This window comes from Dendropsophus ebraccatus, chromosome 3 (assembly GCF_027789765.1).
Source record: "Dendropsophus ebraccatus isolate aDenEbr1 chromosome 3, aDenEbr1.pat, whole genome shotgun sequence".
NCBI classification, from domain to species: domain Eukaryota; kingdom Metazoa; phylum Chordata; class Amphibia; order Anura; family Hylidae; genus Dendropsophus; species Dendropsophus ebraccatus.
In genome coordinates, this window is record NC_091456.1 from 56,398,662 (window position 1) to 56,415,515 (window position 16,854).

Sequence of the window (16,854 nt, forward strand, 5' to 3'; positions counted from 1 at the left end):
GATTTTCTAACCTCACCCAGATACCACACGGCTGGACTAGCCCAGCCTTAACTCTTATACATATCACTCTTCCTCTCTTCTCTCCTGGTAGCGATAGGTGTAGGTTTGTGTGGCTCCGGGGCATCCGGGTTTCCTGGGTTCTGCTCACAACTGAGTAAGTGACAATGGATCGCGTGCTTTTATTACCATACTCTCTTCTCCAACTCTCTCTTTTTCTACCCCGCTTTTTCATGTGTCACCCCTCCTCCCCTTGGTACTTTGCCCTTTCCCCCCCCCCCTCCCCTCCTGTAACTTCCTTAAGCTGCTGCCATAGGTGTCGGAAGCAGGTTCCTGGCTTACTACGTAGCTTATACCTAGCGATCCACGTGTGTATTAGTTGCTTGCTACACGTCCTTGAAGTGTCCCTTATGTTCCGTGTTCCTTTGTTGCATGTATTAGCATCTACAGGTTCTAACCCACTCCTGCAGTCATGTTGCATACCTGCAGGGATTATTGTTTGACACGTTTGGTCCTTTACATTTTGTAGGTTACATGTTTTGCATTCCCCTTCCCTCTCCCCCTCCCTGTACCCTTACTGTGCCTTTATATCTTGTTGTCGATTTTCTTGCATTTTGAAAAACTTTAATAAAACTTTTGAATTTGAAAGACAATTACGCACGCTACGGTATATTATATGTTTATTTTTATATGTTTTATTTATATAATGGGAAAGGGGGGTGATTTAAACTTTTATTGGGGGAGGGTCTTTGGGGTAGTGTATTAGTGATTTTAACTTTTTTTTTCACACATTTTAAACCCCCTTAGTTTGATTACACACACTGATCATTGCTTTGTTATAGCCTGTGCAGGCTCAGTAAGCAGATCACCGATCGGACCGCACGGAGGAAGGTAAGAGACCCCTGTCACACTTAACTGCCGCAGTTGCGCCGCGATCACAGCGTTTGAGGGGTTAATGAAACGCTGCAGCACGATCGCTGCAGCCTGTCATTAACGGTGAGGTGTCGGCTACTCACTGCAGCCGGCCCCCACCTATAAAGCACGCTCCGCTCTGGAGCGCACTTCATAGCAGGAGAAACACCCTGGACGTACAGTTACGCCCAGGGTAGTCTGGTGACAGACTTCCATGGCGTAACTGTACGTCCAGGGTCGTCTAGGGGTTAAGTGCCAGCGGAGGCTGCAGGGAAAAGGCAGAAGGAAGCTGGGGGGTGTAGAGAGGTAAAGTATTGCTATTATTTTCTATATATGCAGCAAGGGCTGCAAGAATATCACTAACAATGTCCGTGCAACCCTTGTTGTGTGATTGTCGAGCCATGTAAATGAGCACCCATCTAGCAGAAAATTGGACCTGCACTGAGGCCTTATCCACACAGCCATAGGCAAGACTGTAATGCACGGTACATGATTGCGAGGGGAACATCCAATCATGGACTGTGCAGTTGTGAAGGGCATCAAGTCTACAGAGCCCCAATCGCAAAACAGACCATATAAGTGTCAGTCCTACTTTTTTGTTGAACATATCAATGCACGGATTGAGCATTGCAGTGCATTACGGGCTCACCCATGGCCGTGTGGACGAGCCTTAAGTGCAGGTCCTATTTTTTGCATCATGGATCAGCAGTCACCCACAGATTTGTTTTCAAAATTTATATGTGGACAACCCCTTAAGTCAAGGAGGTACATGGTACCTGTTAGGAATGTGCAGTAGCCTGGTGTAAACTGGGCCTTTTTTTCTTTTGTGTGACACGTCCGCTTGCTTCTTAGCTTCCTGGCAATGCAGGAGTTAAACTGATCACTGCTAGACTTGATTTATACAGCTGAGTAAGTCTTTTGACTGACTTGTTTCTCTACCTGTCTGGAACCTGGAAGATCAGAGCACCGGTCCAATGGGGATCTGGATCGTGCTCATGGTCACCATAAAAGAAAGCTAAGCCAGTCTCCCATCGCTGGCTATTAGGTTTATACCCTGGTCCCAGCTCCCCCTGTCTATTCCTGCAATCCCCGTCCTAACTCCCTCTGTTTGCTTGACTTACCTGACCTCTCCCGGACCACCCCAAGAGTGGGCTTTTTCATTACCTGCAGACTCCCTTGACCTGGAGTCCATTGACAAGTTTTTCTGCGCTTTGGGCCTCCTTTATGACGACCCGGATAGTGGCGCTAATGTGGAGCGTCAGCTGATGTCTTTAACCCCTAGACGACCCAGGGCGTATAGTTACGCCATGGAAGTCTGTCCCCAGACGACCTAGGGCGTAACTGTACGCCCTGGGTGTTTCTCCCGCTATGAAGCGTGCTCTGGAGCGGAGCGCGCTTCATAGCAGGTGGGGGCCGGCTGCAATTAGCAGCCGGGACCTCACGGTAATGACACGCGGCAGCGCGATCGCTGCCGCGTGTCATTAACTCCTTAAACGCCGCGATCGCGGCGCGACCGCGGCGTTTAAGTGTAAGTGACAGGGGGAGTCCCCTGTCACTTACCGATCGGGACCCCCGCAGTGTGACTGCGGGGGTCCCGATCGGTAAAACGGACTGCCAGAGGTCTCTTACCTGCCTCCGTGCGGTCCGATCGGCGATCTGCTACTCTAAGCCTGCACAGGCAGGCTCAATGAGCAGATCGCCGATAACACTGATCAATGCTATGCCTATGGCATAGCATTCATCAGTGTAGAAATCACACTAGTGTATGTAAAAGTTCCCCAAAGGGACTTCAAATGTGTAAAAAAAAAAAAAGTTAAAAACACTAACACACTACCCCAAAACCCCTCCCCCAATAAAAGTTGAAATCACCCCCCTTTCCCATTATATAAATAAAACATATAAAAATAAATAAACAAATAAACATATAATATACCGTAGCGTTCGTAATTGTCCGATCTATGAAAATATAACAAGCGTCATTGCGAACGGTAAACGGCGTACACGAAAAGAGGGAAAAAAGTGCGCGGATTACCGATTTTATGTTACATTATATATAAAAAAAAATTAATAAAAAGTGATCAAAACGTCCGATCTTCACACATATGGTATTAATAAAAACTAGAGATCATGGCGGAAAAAGTGACACCCCATACAGCCCCATAGGTGAAAAAATAAAACCGTTATAAGCGTCACAATAGGCCCATTTTATTTATAATTAATTGCCAAAAAAAAAGGATTTCATTTAAAAAAAATATATAACATTAGAGAATCTGTGTAAACCTGCATATGGTTGTGTTCGGGCTGACCTATAGAATAATAGTATCATGTCGCTGTTACCATATAGTGCATTACGTAGACACAGGAACCCCCCAAACGTTACCATATTGCATTCTTTTTTGCGATTTCACCAATTTATATCTTCATAAATAATATATTTGGAATTCCATCATACATGTTATGGTAAAATGAAAGACGCCATTACACAGTACAACTATTCCTGTAACAAATAAGCCCTTACATGGCCTTGTAGATAAAAAACTGAAAGTGCTAGAGCTCTTAGAAGGGAAGGAGGGAAAAACGGAAACACTAAGATCAAAATTTGCGCGGTCCACTGGGTCATTTTGGGCCTGGTCCTCAAAGGGTTAAGGCAGGGTAAACGTCCGGTAGAAGACTACTGTGCGGAATTTAGACAGTGGTGTGGTCCCTCTGCCTGGAACGACCCGGCCCTTACACACCAGTTCCGAGCAGGGTTGTGTAACCGTTTCAAGGACCTGTTAGTGGCATACCCTAACCCCGAGACCCTTGAGGAATCTATGACCCTGGCCATCTGACGCATGAGGGACAGACAGAGAAAGAAGGGGACCTCTGACTCGCCCAAACCTGTGTTCTCCCTGACTCCTCCTAAATTTTCCTCTCTGGCCTCTCTCCCTCTCAAGGAACCCATGCAGCTTGATTCCACTGATGACCCTATGATTGTTCGATTGAGCTCATTCCAGGTGCCAAATATCCTAAAGGACGTATATTCAACTTATCCTGTCCAGAGAGGGAGGCCATGCAGGAGTATATAAAGGATAGTCTACATAAGGGTCACATTCGCCCCACCTCCTCTCCTTTGGTGGCGGGATTTTTTTTTTTGTGGGCAAAAAGACGGTGGGCTTCGGCCCTGTATTCAAACCGTTGTTAACCAATATACGTTCCTTAAAATCGCTCCATTCCCAGGCTTATAGCGCTTTTATCCTTTGGTCTATGGGGCTGTGCGAGGTGTCATTTTTTGCGCCATGATGTGATCTTTCTATAGGTACCTTGATTGCCCATATACGTCTTTTTGATCGCTTTTTATTAAATTTTTTCTGGATTTGATGCGACCAAAAATGCGCAATTTTGCACTTTGGGATTTTTTTGCGCTGACGACGTTTACCGTACGAGATCAGGAATGTGATTAATTAATAGTTTGGGCGATTACGCACGCGGCGATAGCAAACATGTTTATTTATTTATTTATTTGTTTACTTTTATTTAAAACCTGGGAAAAGGGGGGTGATTCAGACTTTTATTAGGGGAGGGGGCTTTTTACTATAAACAACACTTTTTTTTTTTTTTTTTACACATATACTAGAAGCCCCCTGGGGGACTTCTAGTATATACACTGTGATCTCTCATTGAGATCTCTGCAGCATAGATATGCTGCAGAGATCCATGAGATCGGCACTCGTTTGCTTTCGGCTGCTGCAGCCGAAAACGAACGAGTGCCGAGCCGAGGACGGCGCCATCTTGGACGCGTCCCCGGCCGGCATCAGTAACGGAGATCGCTCCTCCGGGACAAGGTCCCGGAGGAGCGATCTCCCCCACTAGACCCCAGGGAAACGTTGCCTCCGGTAATCGGAGGCAGCTGTCAACTTTGACAGTTGCCTCCGATTAGCTAATTAGCGGGCACGGCGATCAGACCGTGCCCGCTAATAGCAGCGGTCCCGGGCTACTCGCGGCACCCGGGATCGCGGCACTTCAAAGCGGGGCCGCCGCGCGGCCCCGCTTTGAAGTGCAAGTGAGTACATATGACGTAGGGGTATGTCATATGTCCTTAAGAGGTTAAACTTGCAACCCTGTGTCAAATTGGTGTGGCCTAAAATGTCTGTCCCAGAGGCTTGCAATGCCTCTCCGTCCTTCCTCCCCGTCCTCTTCATCATTAGGAATGCCCCTGGCCAGGATTTGTGCTAATCATCACTTGTCTGAACACTGCACATGGGCCTTAAAGTGGCACTATCAGCAGGTTCTGCCCAGAGAACCTGCTGATATGCCACAGAAGCTCAGTAACTTAGTATATTGCTGTCCCTAACGTTCCTCTTCTCCCCCGCATTTTTTATTAATTCCCTAATTGCTCTTAAGCAAATCTGCTGCCCAAGGGGCGTCACCCTCCAACTCCGAGCACCAACTCGTCCCACCCAGTCCGCCCCCTCCCATCCCGCCCACTATGAATAATCTTATATATGCATAGTGGGCTCTATGTACCACGCTGGTGCAGGGAATATGTCCTGCGCATACACGATTCATCCGGGTCGCTGCCAATCCTCCCCTAGGTCACTCAAGATGTAAGTATAAGTCTATGTTCGTCTGTTAATGTGTGTGAATTGAAGTGTATTTTTTTATTTTTTTTGCAAATTGTATGAATGAGAGTGAGTTGTAGTGTGTGCCTATTGAGAGAGTATGGATGATGGGATTGTGCATGGTATGGATGAAGAGAGTGTGCATGGTGTGGATGATGAAAGCGTGCATGGTGTGGATGATGGGAGTGTGCATGGTGTGGATGATGGGAGCGTGCATGGTGTGGATGATGCGTCCACACTATGCTCACTCCCATCATTCACACACTCATCATCCACACTCCTATCATCCACACTCTCTCAACAGGCACACACTACAACTCACTCTCATTCACACAATTTGCAAAAAAAACATTCACTTCAATTCAGACACATTCACAGATGAACATAGACTAAAGCTGCGTTTACACGGAACGATTATCGTGCAAATTTGTGCGATAACGGTCGAATTCGAACGATAATTGTACGTGTAAACGCTGCGAACGATCAATAAATCGTTCATTTTGATCTTTGAACAAGTTCTCAAATCGTTGTTGATTGTTCGCAAAAAATTCGCAGATCGTTCCGTGTAAACAGTCGTTCACTGATTTAACCAATGTGTGAGATAGGCCTAAACGATCGCAAAATGAATTTTCCGTACGATATATCATACCGTCTAAATGCTGATTGTTATGGGAAAAAAAAACGTTACTCCTGACATCGTTAATCGTACGATCGGGCGAATTATTGTTCCGTGTAAACCCAGCATTAATCGTACGATCGGGCGAATTATCGTTCCGTGTAAACCCAGCATTAGACTTACATCTTGAGTGACCTCCGGGAGGATTGACGGCGGCTCGGATAAATCGCGCATCTCCGATGGGACATCTTCTCTGCTACGGCATGCATAGTGGGCAGGACGGTAGAGGGCGGACTGGGCGGGCGCTATGGTGCTCAGGGCCAGAGGGTGACGCCCCAAATGCTTTTAGGCAGCAGTTTCGCAAAAGAGCAATTAGGGAATTAATAAAGAATGCGGGGGAGAAGAGGTACATTAGGGACAGCAATATACTCCTAAGTTACTGAGCTTCTGCAGCATATCAGCAGGTTCTCTGGGCAGAACCTGCTGATAGTGCTGCTTTAACCATCCACCACATGTGCAGTGTTCAGACAAGTGATGATTAGAAGTCCTGCCCAAGAGCATTCCTAATGATGAAGAGGGAAGTGAGGAGGAAGAGAGAGGTGGTGCAGGCCTAGGGCACAGACACTCTAGGCCACGCCAATCTGACACAGGGCTGTAAGTTTAAAAGATGTTTTTTAGGACTATAACTGCATCACCTGCCGAACAGACGCCAAGATAGATCTTGGATGAAAAGCAGCTATCCAGCAGTGCAGGCGGTTTGGCTGGACAGATTGTGGGTACAGAGTCACTTTAACTAGACGTGGTAGATGCAGACTGCCTGTCCTGGTAATCACAGGGACAGTTGCAGTCAGCTGCAATGAACTTAAAGGGGTACTCTAGCGAAAAGCTTTTTCCAGTAATTGAAACTCACTACAAAGTTATATAACTTTGCTTCAATCACCTATCTTTTCCCCCCTCAATCTCCCACCATGAAGTGAAGTAAACTCATTCTTACCTAATCACTGTTGACCCCAGGCTGCTCTGTGGCAGCCATTTTGTGACAATGACATCATCAAGCCTTATTCCTTAACGTAAGCAGGTGGTGAGAATCTACCCCTAAGGGTGCATTTACAAATAGAGATTTATCTGACAGATTTTGGAAGCCAAAGCCAGGAATATATTTGAAAAGAAGATAGATCCCAGTCTTTCCTTTATGACCTGATCTCTGTTTATAGTCTTTTCCTGGCTTTGGCTTCAAAGATCTGTCAGATAAATCTGTCTGTGTAAACGCACCATAAGCCTGTTCTCAAGAACGCCACAAACAGGCTTAATAATACTTAAGTCTGGTGAATGGACTGGCTAGATTAGATGCTCAAATTGGGACTGTCCTTAAAAAAAAGCTGGGGTCTAGGCGTTTTAAGGCATTATGACACGAAATGATTATTGGCCGTATTCGGACGTTATGGGCGATAATCGTCTCGTGCAATGGAAGACAACGATCAGCCTACATGAACGATGTTAAAAGACAAACAACTTTAAGAGGACCTGTCACCCCCCATGCCGGGGTGACAGGCTCTCGACCCCCAGCTAGATCCCCTTATAGTTACCGCATGTCGCCGAGTCCCACTGCCGGAGCCAGTCCCGGGACGGAGATATCCCGGTGAGAAGCCCGCGCGCTCGCTGTGGAGATGGGTCCGGCGTCCATAGAGAATGAATGGAGCCGGACTTATCTCTGCTGCGCGTGCACGGCTCCATTAATTCTGTATGGACACCGGACCCATCTCCACAGCGCGCGCGCCGGCTTCTCACTGGGATATCTCTGTCCCGGGACCGGCTCCGGCAGCACGACTCGGCGACATGCGGTAACTATAAGGGTATCTAGCTGGGGGTCGGGAGCCTGTCACCCCGGCGCGGGGGGTGACAGGTCTCCTTTAAGGCCCTATTCCACGGGCCGACGGAGAGGAGCAAACGAGCTGGTGATCGCTAGATCGTCTGGGCAGCCCATACATGTTGAAAAACAAACAGCTGCAACAATCAGCCAACATGAACATTGTCGGCGGATCGTTGCCTTCTATTCGACTGGACGATTATCGTTCACAATGGTCGCTAATCGTTCCGTGGAATAGGGCCTTGAGATAGCAATGATCTGCTGCTGCCGTCGCTCCTATTGCACGGAGCAACGGGCTGCCCAGACGATCTAGAAATCCCCCGGGCAGCCCCCCCACCCTGGCTCTTACCTGCTCGCTGCACCTGCTGCGAGCGTCGAACGAGAAGCAAACGTTTGCTCCTCTCCATCGCCCCATGTACTAGGGCTTTAGACTCCCACAAATTGTGAACCAATTATCTGCATTTCTATGATTTCTTATGGGAAAATTTGCTTTGGTTTAAGAGTGGATTTGGATTACAAGCACGGTACCGGAATGAATTATGCTCGTAATCCAAGGCACCACTGTACCTGATGAAGAGGGTAATAAGGCTGGGTTCACACTGCAATATTGCAATCAGTTTTTTTTCTTCAAAAAAATCAGATGCATTTCCATTGGCTTCCATTATAGAAAAAAAAGGCTCAAAACTTATTTTTTTTATGGACACAAAAAAGTGAGGTTGATTAAGTTTTTGTGTACGTTAACCCCTTAACGACATTGGGCGTAAGTATACGCCCCCGCAGGGTGGGCTTTAAAGCAAACGGGCGTATACTTACTTTGGTTTTTTTTTTACATGTGTTTTTTTTTTTCCCAATTTTTTTTTTCTTTTTTTGTGCCCTAACGCCACTGAGTGCTGATCAGCATCGCACATAAGTGCGCCGCTGATCAGCAACTCCTCCTTTTTGGCGTAGGGGCATTGCTGATCACCACTCCTCCTTTTTGGCGTAGGGGCCCTATATCCTACCGCCACTGTCTGCTGATAAGTGCCGCACATAAGTGCGGCATTTATCAGCAGCTCCTTTCTTGGCGTAGGGATATTTTTTCTTACTGTCAAAAAAACACGTAAAAAACACTACACTACACCACACTACATGGAATAAAGTTTTACACTACACCACTACACATTTACATACCCCATATACCAATCCCCGTATAAAAATGGCCCCCAGGGTGTTTCCGGCGTCAGACACGTTCATTCTTTGGACAGAGGGCGGAATCCGCCCGTGCATAGAATGGAGTGTGACACGAGAGGAGATGTGCGCCTCCATCAGTCCGCCGGTGGGTGTCAGCTGCGGAATGCACAAAGGGTTATCCTTCGCCATTCCGCAGTGTGCACGTACCCTTAGAGTGTATGAAGGAAGGGACACCCGAATCCAGCCCCCAGATGTCCCTCCCCATCCTCAGAGTTAGTGGGGAGATCATTTGGGAACTGATCTTCCCACTGCTGGATAAAGGTCACCACCCGTACGTAACTTTTATACCAGCACCCACTCTTCCGGTCCCTCGCTGCCCGAGCTACTGTAGCTTGCGGCACGATCCGAAAATATCAGAAGCCGTAATAAAGCCCTAATATTTAGCAGCCATGGAGCGGACCCAGCGCTTCTGGATATGAAGGACCCCGTATCGCACCAGGACAACATTTTCCAGGTGACGTCCACCACACTGGAAAACAGGAGACCCCAGAAGAAGTGCAGAGTGTGGCGTAACAGGGGGATCAGGAAGGACACCATTTTCCAGTGTGACACCTGTCCTGATCCCCCCGGCCTCTGTATACTGGATCGCTTCAAGGCGTACCACACGTCATCGGAGTTCTACATTTTCTAAATTCTGTCCCTTATTCCAATTTCAGGGGTCACGTTGATCCAGGGATTATTCTGATTGCCAATATGGAGTCAGGAAGGAATTTTTCCCGTGATGAGGCTACTGTCGTCTGCCTCACGAGGGTTTTTTTTGCATTCCTCTGGATCAACACAGGTTGAATTTGATGGACACCTGTCATTTCCAACCTTATAAACTAATAATTGGCCTAACACCCCCAAATAAATTAGAATTGTCCCTTTTCCCCAGCTAAATAGGTATGGTCGCCATTCCCATTAGAGGATACCATGATGCAATTACAAAGCCTCTGTGCGGCCAGGACAGTAGAAACCCCCCACAAGTGACCCCATTCTGGAAACTACACCCCTTAAGGAATCTAACGAGGGGGGCAGCGGGTATATGGCCCCCTGGTGACGGGCACATTTGTGGCGTGAAAATGAAAAAAAATTATTTTTTATTTTCACGGCACATGTTCCACATATGTGCCCGTCACCAGTGGGGTCCATATGCTCACTGTACCCCCTTGTTGGATTCCTTATGGGGTGTAGTTTCCAGAATGGGGTCACTTGTGGGGGGTTTCTACTGTCCTGGCAGCACAGAAGCTTTTTAATTGCGACATGGCCTCCATCCTCCATTCCAGCCTCTAAATGGCGCTCTGTCCCTTTGGTGACTTGCCCTGTGCCCATATGGCACATTATGTCCACATGTGGGGTATTTTCGTACTCAGGGGAAACTACCCTACACGTTTTATGTTCACTTTCTTTTTTAACCCCTTGTGGAAAAGGAAAAAATCAAGGCTAGACTAACATATAGTGTAAAAAATGTTTAATTTTTACACTAAATCATTGATCTTGTCTTGATTTTTTCATTTTCATAAGGGGTTAAAAGATAAAAAAAAACACTAAATGTGTAGAGCAATTTCCCCTGAGTACGGAAATACCCCACATGTGGACATAAAGCGCCGTGCGGGTGCAGGGTAAGCCTCCAAAGGGAAGGAGCGCCATTTGGCTTTTGGATGCTGAATTTGGCTGGAATAGATTTCGAGGGCCTTGTTGCATTTAAAAGGCCTTTGTGTTGCCAAGACAGTTGAACCCCCCCCACAAGTGACCCCATTATGGAAACTACACCCCTCAGGGAATGTAACAAGGGGTGTAGTGAGCATATGGACCCCACTGGTGACGGGCACAAATGTGGAACAATATGGCGTGAAAATGAAATATTAAATTTTTTACACTATAATGTTGGTTTAGCCTTGAATTTATCATTTTCACAAGGGGTTAAAAGAGAAAAAAAAACAATGTGTAGAGCAATTTCCCCCGAGTCCGTAAATACCCCACATGTGGACATAAAGCGCCATGTGGGTGCAGAGCAAGCCTCCAAAGGGAAGGAGCGCCATTTGGATTTTGGAGGCTGGATTTGGCGAGAATGGATGATGAACGCCATGTCGCATTTACAGAGCCCTCGTGCTGCCAAAACACTGGAAACCCCCCACAAGTGACCCCATTCTGGAAACTACACCCCTCAAGGAATCTAACAAGGGGTGCAATGCAACTTTCACGTCACATGGTTCCACATTTGTGCCCGTCACCAGTGGGGTCCATATCCTCATTGCACCCCTTGTTAGATTCCTTGAGGGGTGTAGTTTCCAGAATGGAATCACTTGTGGGGGGTTTACAGTGTTTTGGCAGCACGAGGGCTCTGTAAATGCGACATGGCCCTTGAAATCCATTCCAGTAAAATCCAGCTTGCAAAGGCCAATTGGCGCTCCTTCCCTTTGGACGCTCGTGCTGCGCCCGCTTGGCACTTTATGTCCACATGTGGGGTATTTCTGTACTCGGGAGAAACTGTGCTACACGTTTGGTGTTTTTTTTTTCTTTTATCCCCTTGTAAAAATGAAAAATTGAAGGCTAGAACAACATTTTAGTGTAAAAAATAGAATTTTTCCTTTTTTACACCACATTGTTCTGAAAATCTGTGAAGCACCTTTGGGGTCCAAATGCTCACCGCACCCCTTGTTACATTCCTTGAGGCGTGTCGTTTTCTAAATGGTGTCCCTTTAGGGGTGTTTTTTAGGTTTTGGCACCCCAGAGCCTCTGCCAACCTGAAGTGGTAAAGTCAGAAATGACCAAATATAACGGAGGCGTTGAAATTCACTAGGCGCTCCTTTATATCTGAGGCTTGTGGTTGCGTCAAATAGCGCAATAGGGCCACATATGGGGTATTTCTATAAACTGCAGGAACGGGGCAATCAATATTGGGGTGCATTTCTCTGGTAATAGGTTTATAATTATGAAAGATATTGGATTACAATAAAATTTCTGCACAGAAAATAAAATTTTCAAATTTCTTACACACTTAGCTTTTATTTCTGTGACTCCCCTAAAGGGTTAAAAAACTTTCTGAATATGCTTTTGCAGAGTGTGGGGGGTGCAGTGTCTGAAATGGGGTGCTTTGTGGGGATTTCTAACATACAGGCCCCTCAAATACACTTTGAGGCTGGGTTCACACTACGTATATTTGAGGCTGTATGTTTGAGGCTGTATAGCAACCAAAACAAGGAGTGGATTGAAAACACAGAAAGGCTCTGTTCACATAATGTTGTAATTGAGTGGATGGCCGTCATTTAATGGCAAATATTTGCTGTTATTTTAAAACAACGGCTGTTATATTGAAATAATGGCAGTTATTTACCATTATATGGCGGCCATCCACTCAATTTCAACATTGTGTGAACAGATCCTTTCTGGGTTTTCAATCCACTCCTGGTTTTGGTTGCTATGAGGACCTGACATGAGGACCAAATACAGCCTGAAATATACATAGTGTGAACCCAGCAAACCTGAACAGGTCCCTAAAAATATCTGATTTTGAAATTTTACTGAAAATTTGGAAGTTTGCTGCTAATGTTTTAAACTTCTATTGTCTAAAAAAATGAAATATAGTTTAATAAAAGCCGCCAACATAAAAAAGACATGTTGCTAATGCTATTTAATATATAATTTATGTGGCATAACCATTTTCTGTATAAGCAGAAAGGTTTCAAAGTTGGAAAAATGCATTTTTTCACAATTTTTCACGTTCTTTTGGTGTTTTTCATAAAGATTCGTTATGAGTATCGACTCCATTTTACCAGAAATGTAAAGTACAATATGTCACGAGAAAACAATCTCAGTATCGGCTGGATAGGTAAAAGCATCCCGAAGTTATTAAAGGAGAAGTCCGGCCAAAATAAATTTTTGATATGTTGTTACTTATGAAAAGTTATACAAATTTCTAATGTACATTAATTATGGGAAATGCACATATAGAGCTATTTCCCTTAATTTAGTAGATCAGGAAGTGTTAGAAATATCTCTGAAGAAGTGACGCCACGACCCAGGGTGTAATTCCTATGGAGTGTCCAGCAGGGGGCGCTCTCTATATAGAAGTCTATGGGACTTTATTGTTTCTATGGGTTTCTATGTAATGTAATGTAATGTAATGTAGTGTACAGTGCTTTATTGAATGAATACATCTATGGAATACTTTGGGGAGCAAGTGTCCTTGCTCCCCAAAGTATTGCATAAATGTATTCATTCAATACATTCAATACACAGTAAGCCCGCCGATCCGCCGCATTTCCGCCGAATTTCCGCCGATCCGCCACACGCTGATCCGCCGCATTCCCGCCGATCCGGACCATATACATTGAACTACAGCTCCCATCATCTGCTTCTAGTATGAACAGGTGATGGGAGCTGTAGTTGGGTAATGGATATGACATGCCGCCGGGCGCAGGGGGGAGCCGCTCAGTACACAGCAGCTCTCCCCCCTCCTCCTCCTCCTCCTTCCGTGATAACTTCCGCCTATACCAATGCTGACTCCCTGCCTGGCCGCCGCTCTCCGCTCACATATACCGGCTCCCGGCATCAGCGCGGACACCAGGATGCATCGGGAGCCGGTATGTATGGGGGGAGAGCGGAGAGCGGCGGCCAGGCAGGGAGTCAGCATTGGTATAGACGGAAGTTATCACGGAAGGAGGAGGAGGAGGGGGGAGCGCTCCTGTGTACTGAGCGGCTCCCCCCTGCGCCCGGCGGCATGTCATATCCCTTACCCAACTACAGCTCCCATCACCTGTTCATACTAGAAGCAGATGATGGGAGCTGTAGTTCAATGTATATGGTCCGGATCGGCGGGAATGCGGCGGATCAGCGTGTGGCGGATCGGCGGGAATGCGGCGGAAATTCGGCGGAAATGCGGCGGAAATTCGGCGGAAATGCGGCGGATCGGCGGGCTTACTGTGTATTGAATGTATTGAATGAATACATTTATGCAATACTTTGGGGAGCAAGGACACTTGCTCCCCAAAGTATTCCATAGATGTATTCATTCAATAAAGCACTGTACACTACATTACATTACATTACATTACATAGAAACCCATAGAAACAATAAAGTCCCATAGACTTCTATATAGAGAGCGCCCCCTGCTGGACACTCCATAGGAATTACACCCTGGGTCGTGACGTCACTTCTTCAGAGATATTTCTAACACTTCCTGATCTACTAAATTAAGGGAAATAGCAGTATATGTGCATTTCCCATAATTAATGTACATTAGAAATTTGTATAACTTTTCATAAGTAACAACATATCAAAAATTAATTTTGGCCGGACTTCTCCTTTAATGAATAAAGTGACACTGGTCATATTCATAAAATTTGTCTCTGTCCTTAAGGCCATTTCAGGCTCTGTCCTTAAGGGGTTAAAAAAACATTTTGATCCTTTTTTATAATGGAAGTTAAAGGAAAAACGGATCAAAACGGATGCACACAAATGCTTCTGTTTATTAAAAAAAAAAAAAAAAAAAACGGATTGCAAAAATGCAGTGTGAACCCAGTCTAACCCTTGAAAAGCATTTGCCTTGATTCCACTAATAAAAAAGCCTTTAATTTATTATTGCCCTTATGTGTCTTCTAGTGGTTCATGGGATCAATCTCTGAGACAGATGTGTGGCAAGAATGCCACCAGTTTTTATTGTCCGGGGCAATAATGATCTGACACCAGGTTCCTGGACAGGTATAAGTGGCAACCTAAACTATATAAAGCTGCATGTGTTTCCATGCCTGGAGCACCCCCGGTGATAACCGCACACGTGGAGCCCGTTGTGTATATTTTTCTTTTTTACACACATTTACCAAACACAATTCACAAGTGAAATGTGACCAGAGCCTAAGTTTACATGTACGTTGTGTGATTAGGTACAAAAAAAATTTCGAATATTTTTTCTATATTTTACTGCACTGTGTGAATGCACCCAAACTATCCCACGACACCCTCTTGGGCACCTAAGCCAAGCTGCAAAGGATATGCTAGGTAACCAGCTTGGGGGCGGTTTCTGATAGGAAACAGAAGAACCGTTCACTATAATCCCAGCTCATAATATCGGAACAAGTTAAATGAAACTAGTTTAACCAACTTTTAATATTTATAATATCCATTTACATAAGAGGTAATATATTATATTATATATACTCCAAACGGTGAAGAAAGGTGAACATCCCCTTAAGGGTATCCACCTCTTCCCTGACACTAGTCAGGTGTCCTCCGCTCCCAGTGACTAGTCTCCCTCCCCTTGTCAGGTAACATTTCCTCCTGTCAGTCAGTGACCCCCTCCAGGCACATTTTTGTGATGGAATCTCCTCCTGTAGTTTCCTCTTGTACTTCTTTCCCTGAGGTGTCACCTTGTCAGGGTTGTGCTCTCTCTCACAGCCAGTGTGTCTGCTACCTGATCTACCAGCCATGACTGCCGACCATCCTGTCCCACCTCAGGAGGACTGTGGGGTAACTGGTCTGTAGACAGGACTCTATGGTCTCCATCATACTGCTGCTGGGAGCAGGGCTTGTAATGCAGTACAAGTGATTTCTTTCCTCCCCTTGACTTGCAGCTTTCTCCTCCCCACTTTCTCAACGTCATATGATCCAATAGTGAATTGGTTGTAATAGAATTACATGCATGGACTAGACGAAAGCCAGAAATCTCGCTCTTTGTATGAAGTAGACGGCACGGCGGAGGACATGGAAGCCACAAAGCCCACCCGATGCGGGGGGAAGCAGCCCGAGGGTGGTGCGCAGTGACGGAGGACACGGCCGCCTGTTATTCCCTGGGATTTGCTCCTGTATAACTGTCTCCCCCTGCTCGCTGGAGAAGGTCCGCCATATTCTGCCTTACCACGCCCGGGGAGCAGAGCCATTGAAAAGGCTGCCAGGGGGGAATGATTGCAGGCACTGACTGCCAGCCACCATCCACGGCCAGTGTGCGGGCATGAGAGGGGCATATCCCCGGGAATAAAGCCCAGGCCTCTCACCGGGGGAAGGAGACGACGAACGAAGATCAGAGACGGGAAATGTGTGAGAGGGGGAAGGGCACAAGCTGTTAGCGCTGTCACCGGCCGGGGCTTCCCAGCCATCCGCAGCCGCTTTACGCCTCATTATTACCGGAGCCCGGGAGCAGCCCCGCCGCCCGTCCGCCCATAGCCAGCGCTCCTCTTCTCCTCCTTCCTCTATGGATGTCACCATGTTGTTTGGTGCATGGTGGTGAGTGGAGGCGGAGCAGGCGAGTGACAGCAGATCGGGTGTTAGGTGTCCCCTGTACACGGGCAGCAGCACCCACCCACCCTCGGGTGCCATCAGCCGGAGTGCCAGGCTGCCCATTAGCTGCGGACAGCCGCCCCCTCCCCCGTCTGAGCACGAGCTGACACTGTCTCCCCCTGTTGTGCACGCCGAGCCCCCTTATTACACGGAGAAGCAGCAGGGTGGGGGTCTGTCTCTTCCCAGCACCACCAGCAGTCAGGAGACATGACTCTGGAGTCCATCATGGCGTGCTGCCTCAGCGAGGAGGCCAAGGAGGCTCGAAGGATCAACGACGAGATCGAGAGGCAGCTGCGCCGAGACAAGAGGGACGCCCGCCGGGAGCTGAAGCTGCTGCTGCTGGGTGAGTGTGAGCCGGGTGTGCGACAGGGCTGTG

At 46.8% G+C, this 16,854-nt stretch overlaps 1 protein-coding gene across 2 annotated transcripts in view; it reads left to right on the forward strand.

Moving 5' to 3' along the window:
* Positions 1–16,854, forward strand: part of LOC138785647 (guanine nucleotide-binding protein G(q) subunit alpha) — a 122,213-nt gene that overhangs the window by 31,651 nt on the left and 73,708 nt on the right. The window contains exon 1 of one of the 2 annotated variants that reach the window (XM_069961809.1): positions 15,796–16,821. The exons of the other annotated variant lie outside the window; for it this stretch is intronic. Coding sequence (XP_069817910.1) covers positions 16,686–16,821 — 136 coding nt within the window. The 5' untranslated portion in view covers positions 15,796–16,685. Of the gene's footprint in view, positions 1–15,795; positions 16,822–16,854 lie in introns of those variants that run through there. 2 annotated transcript variants of the gene reach the window in all.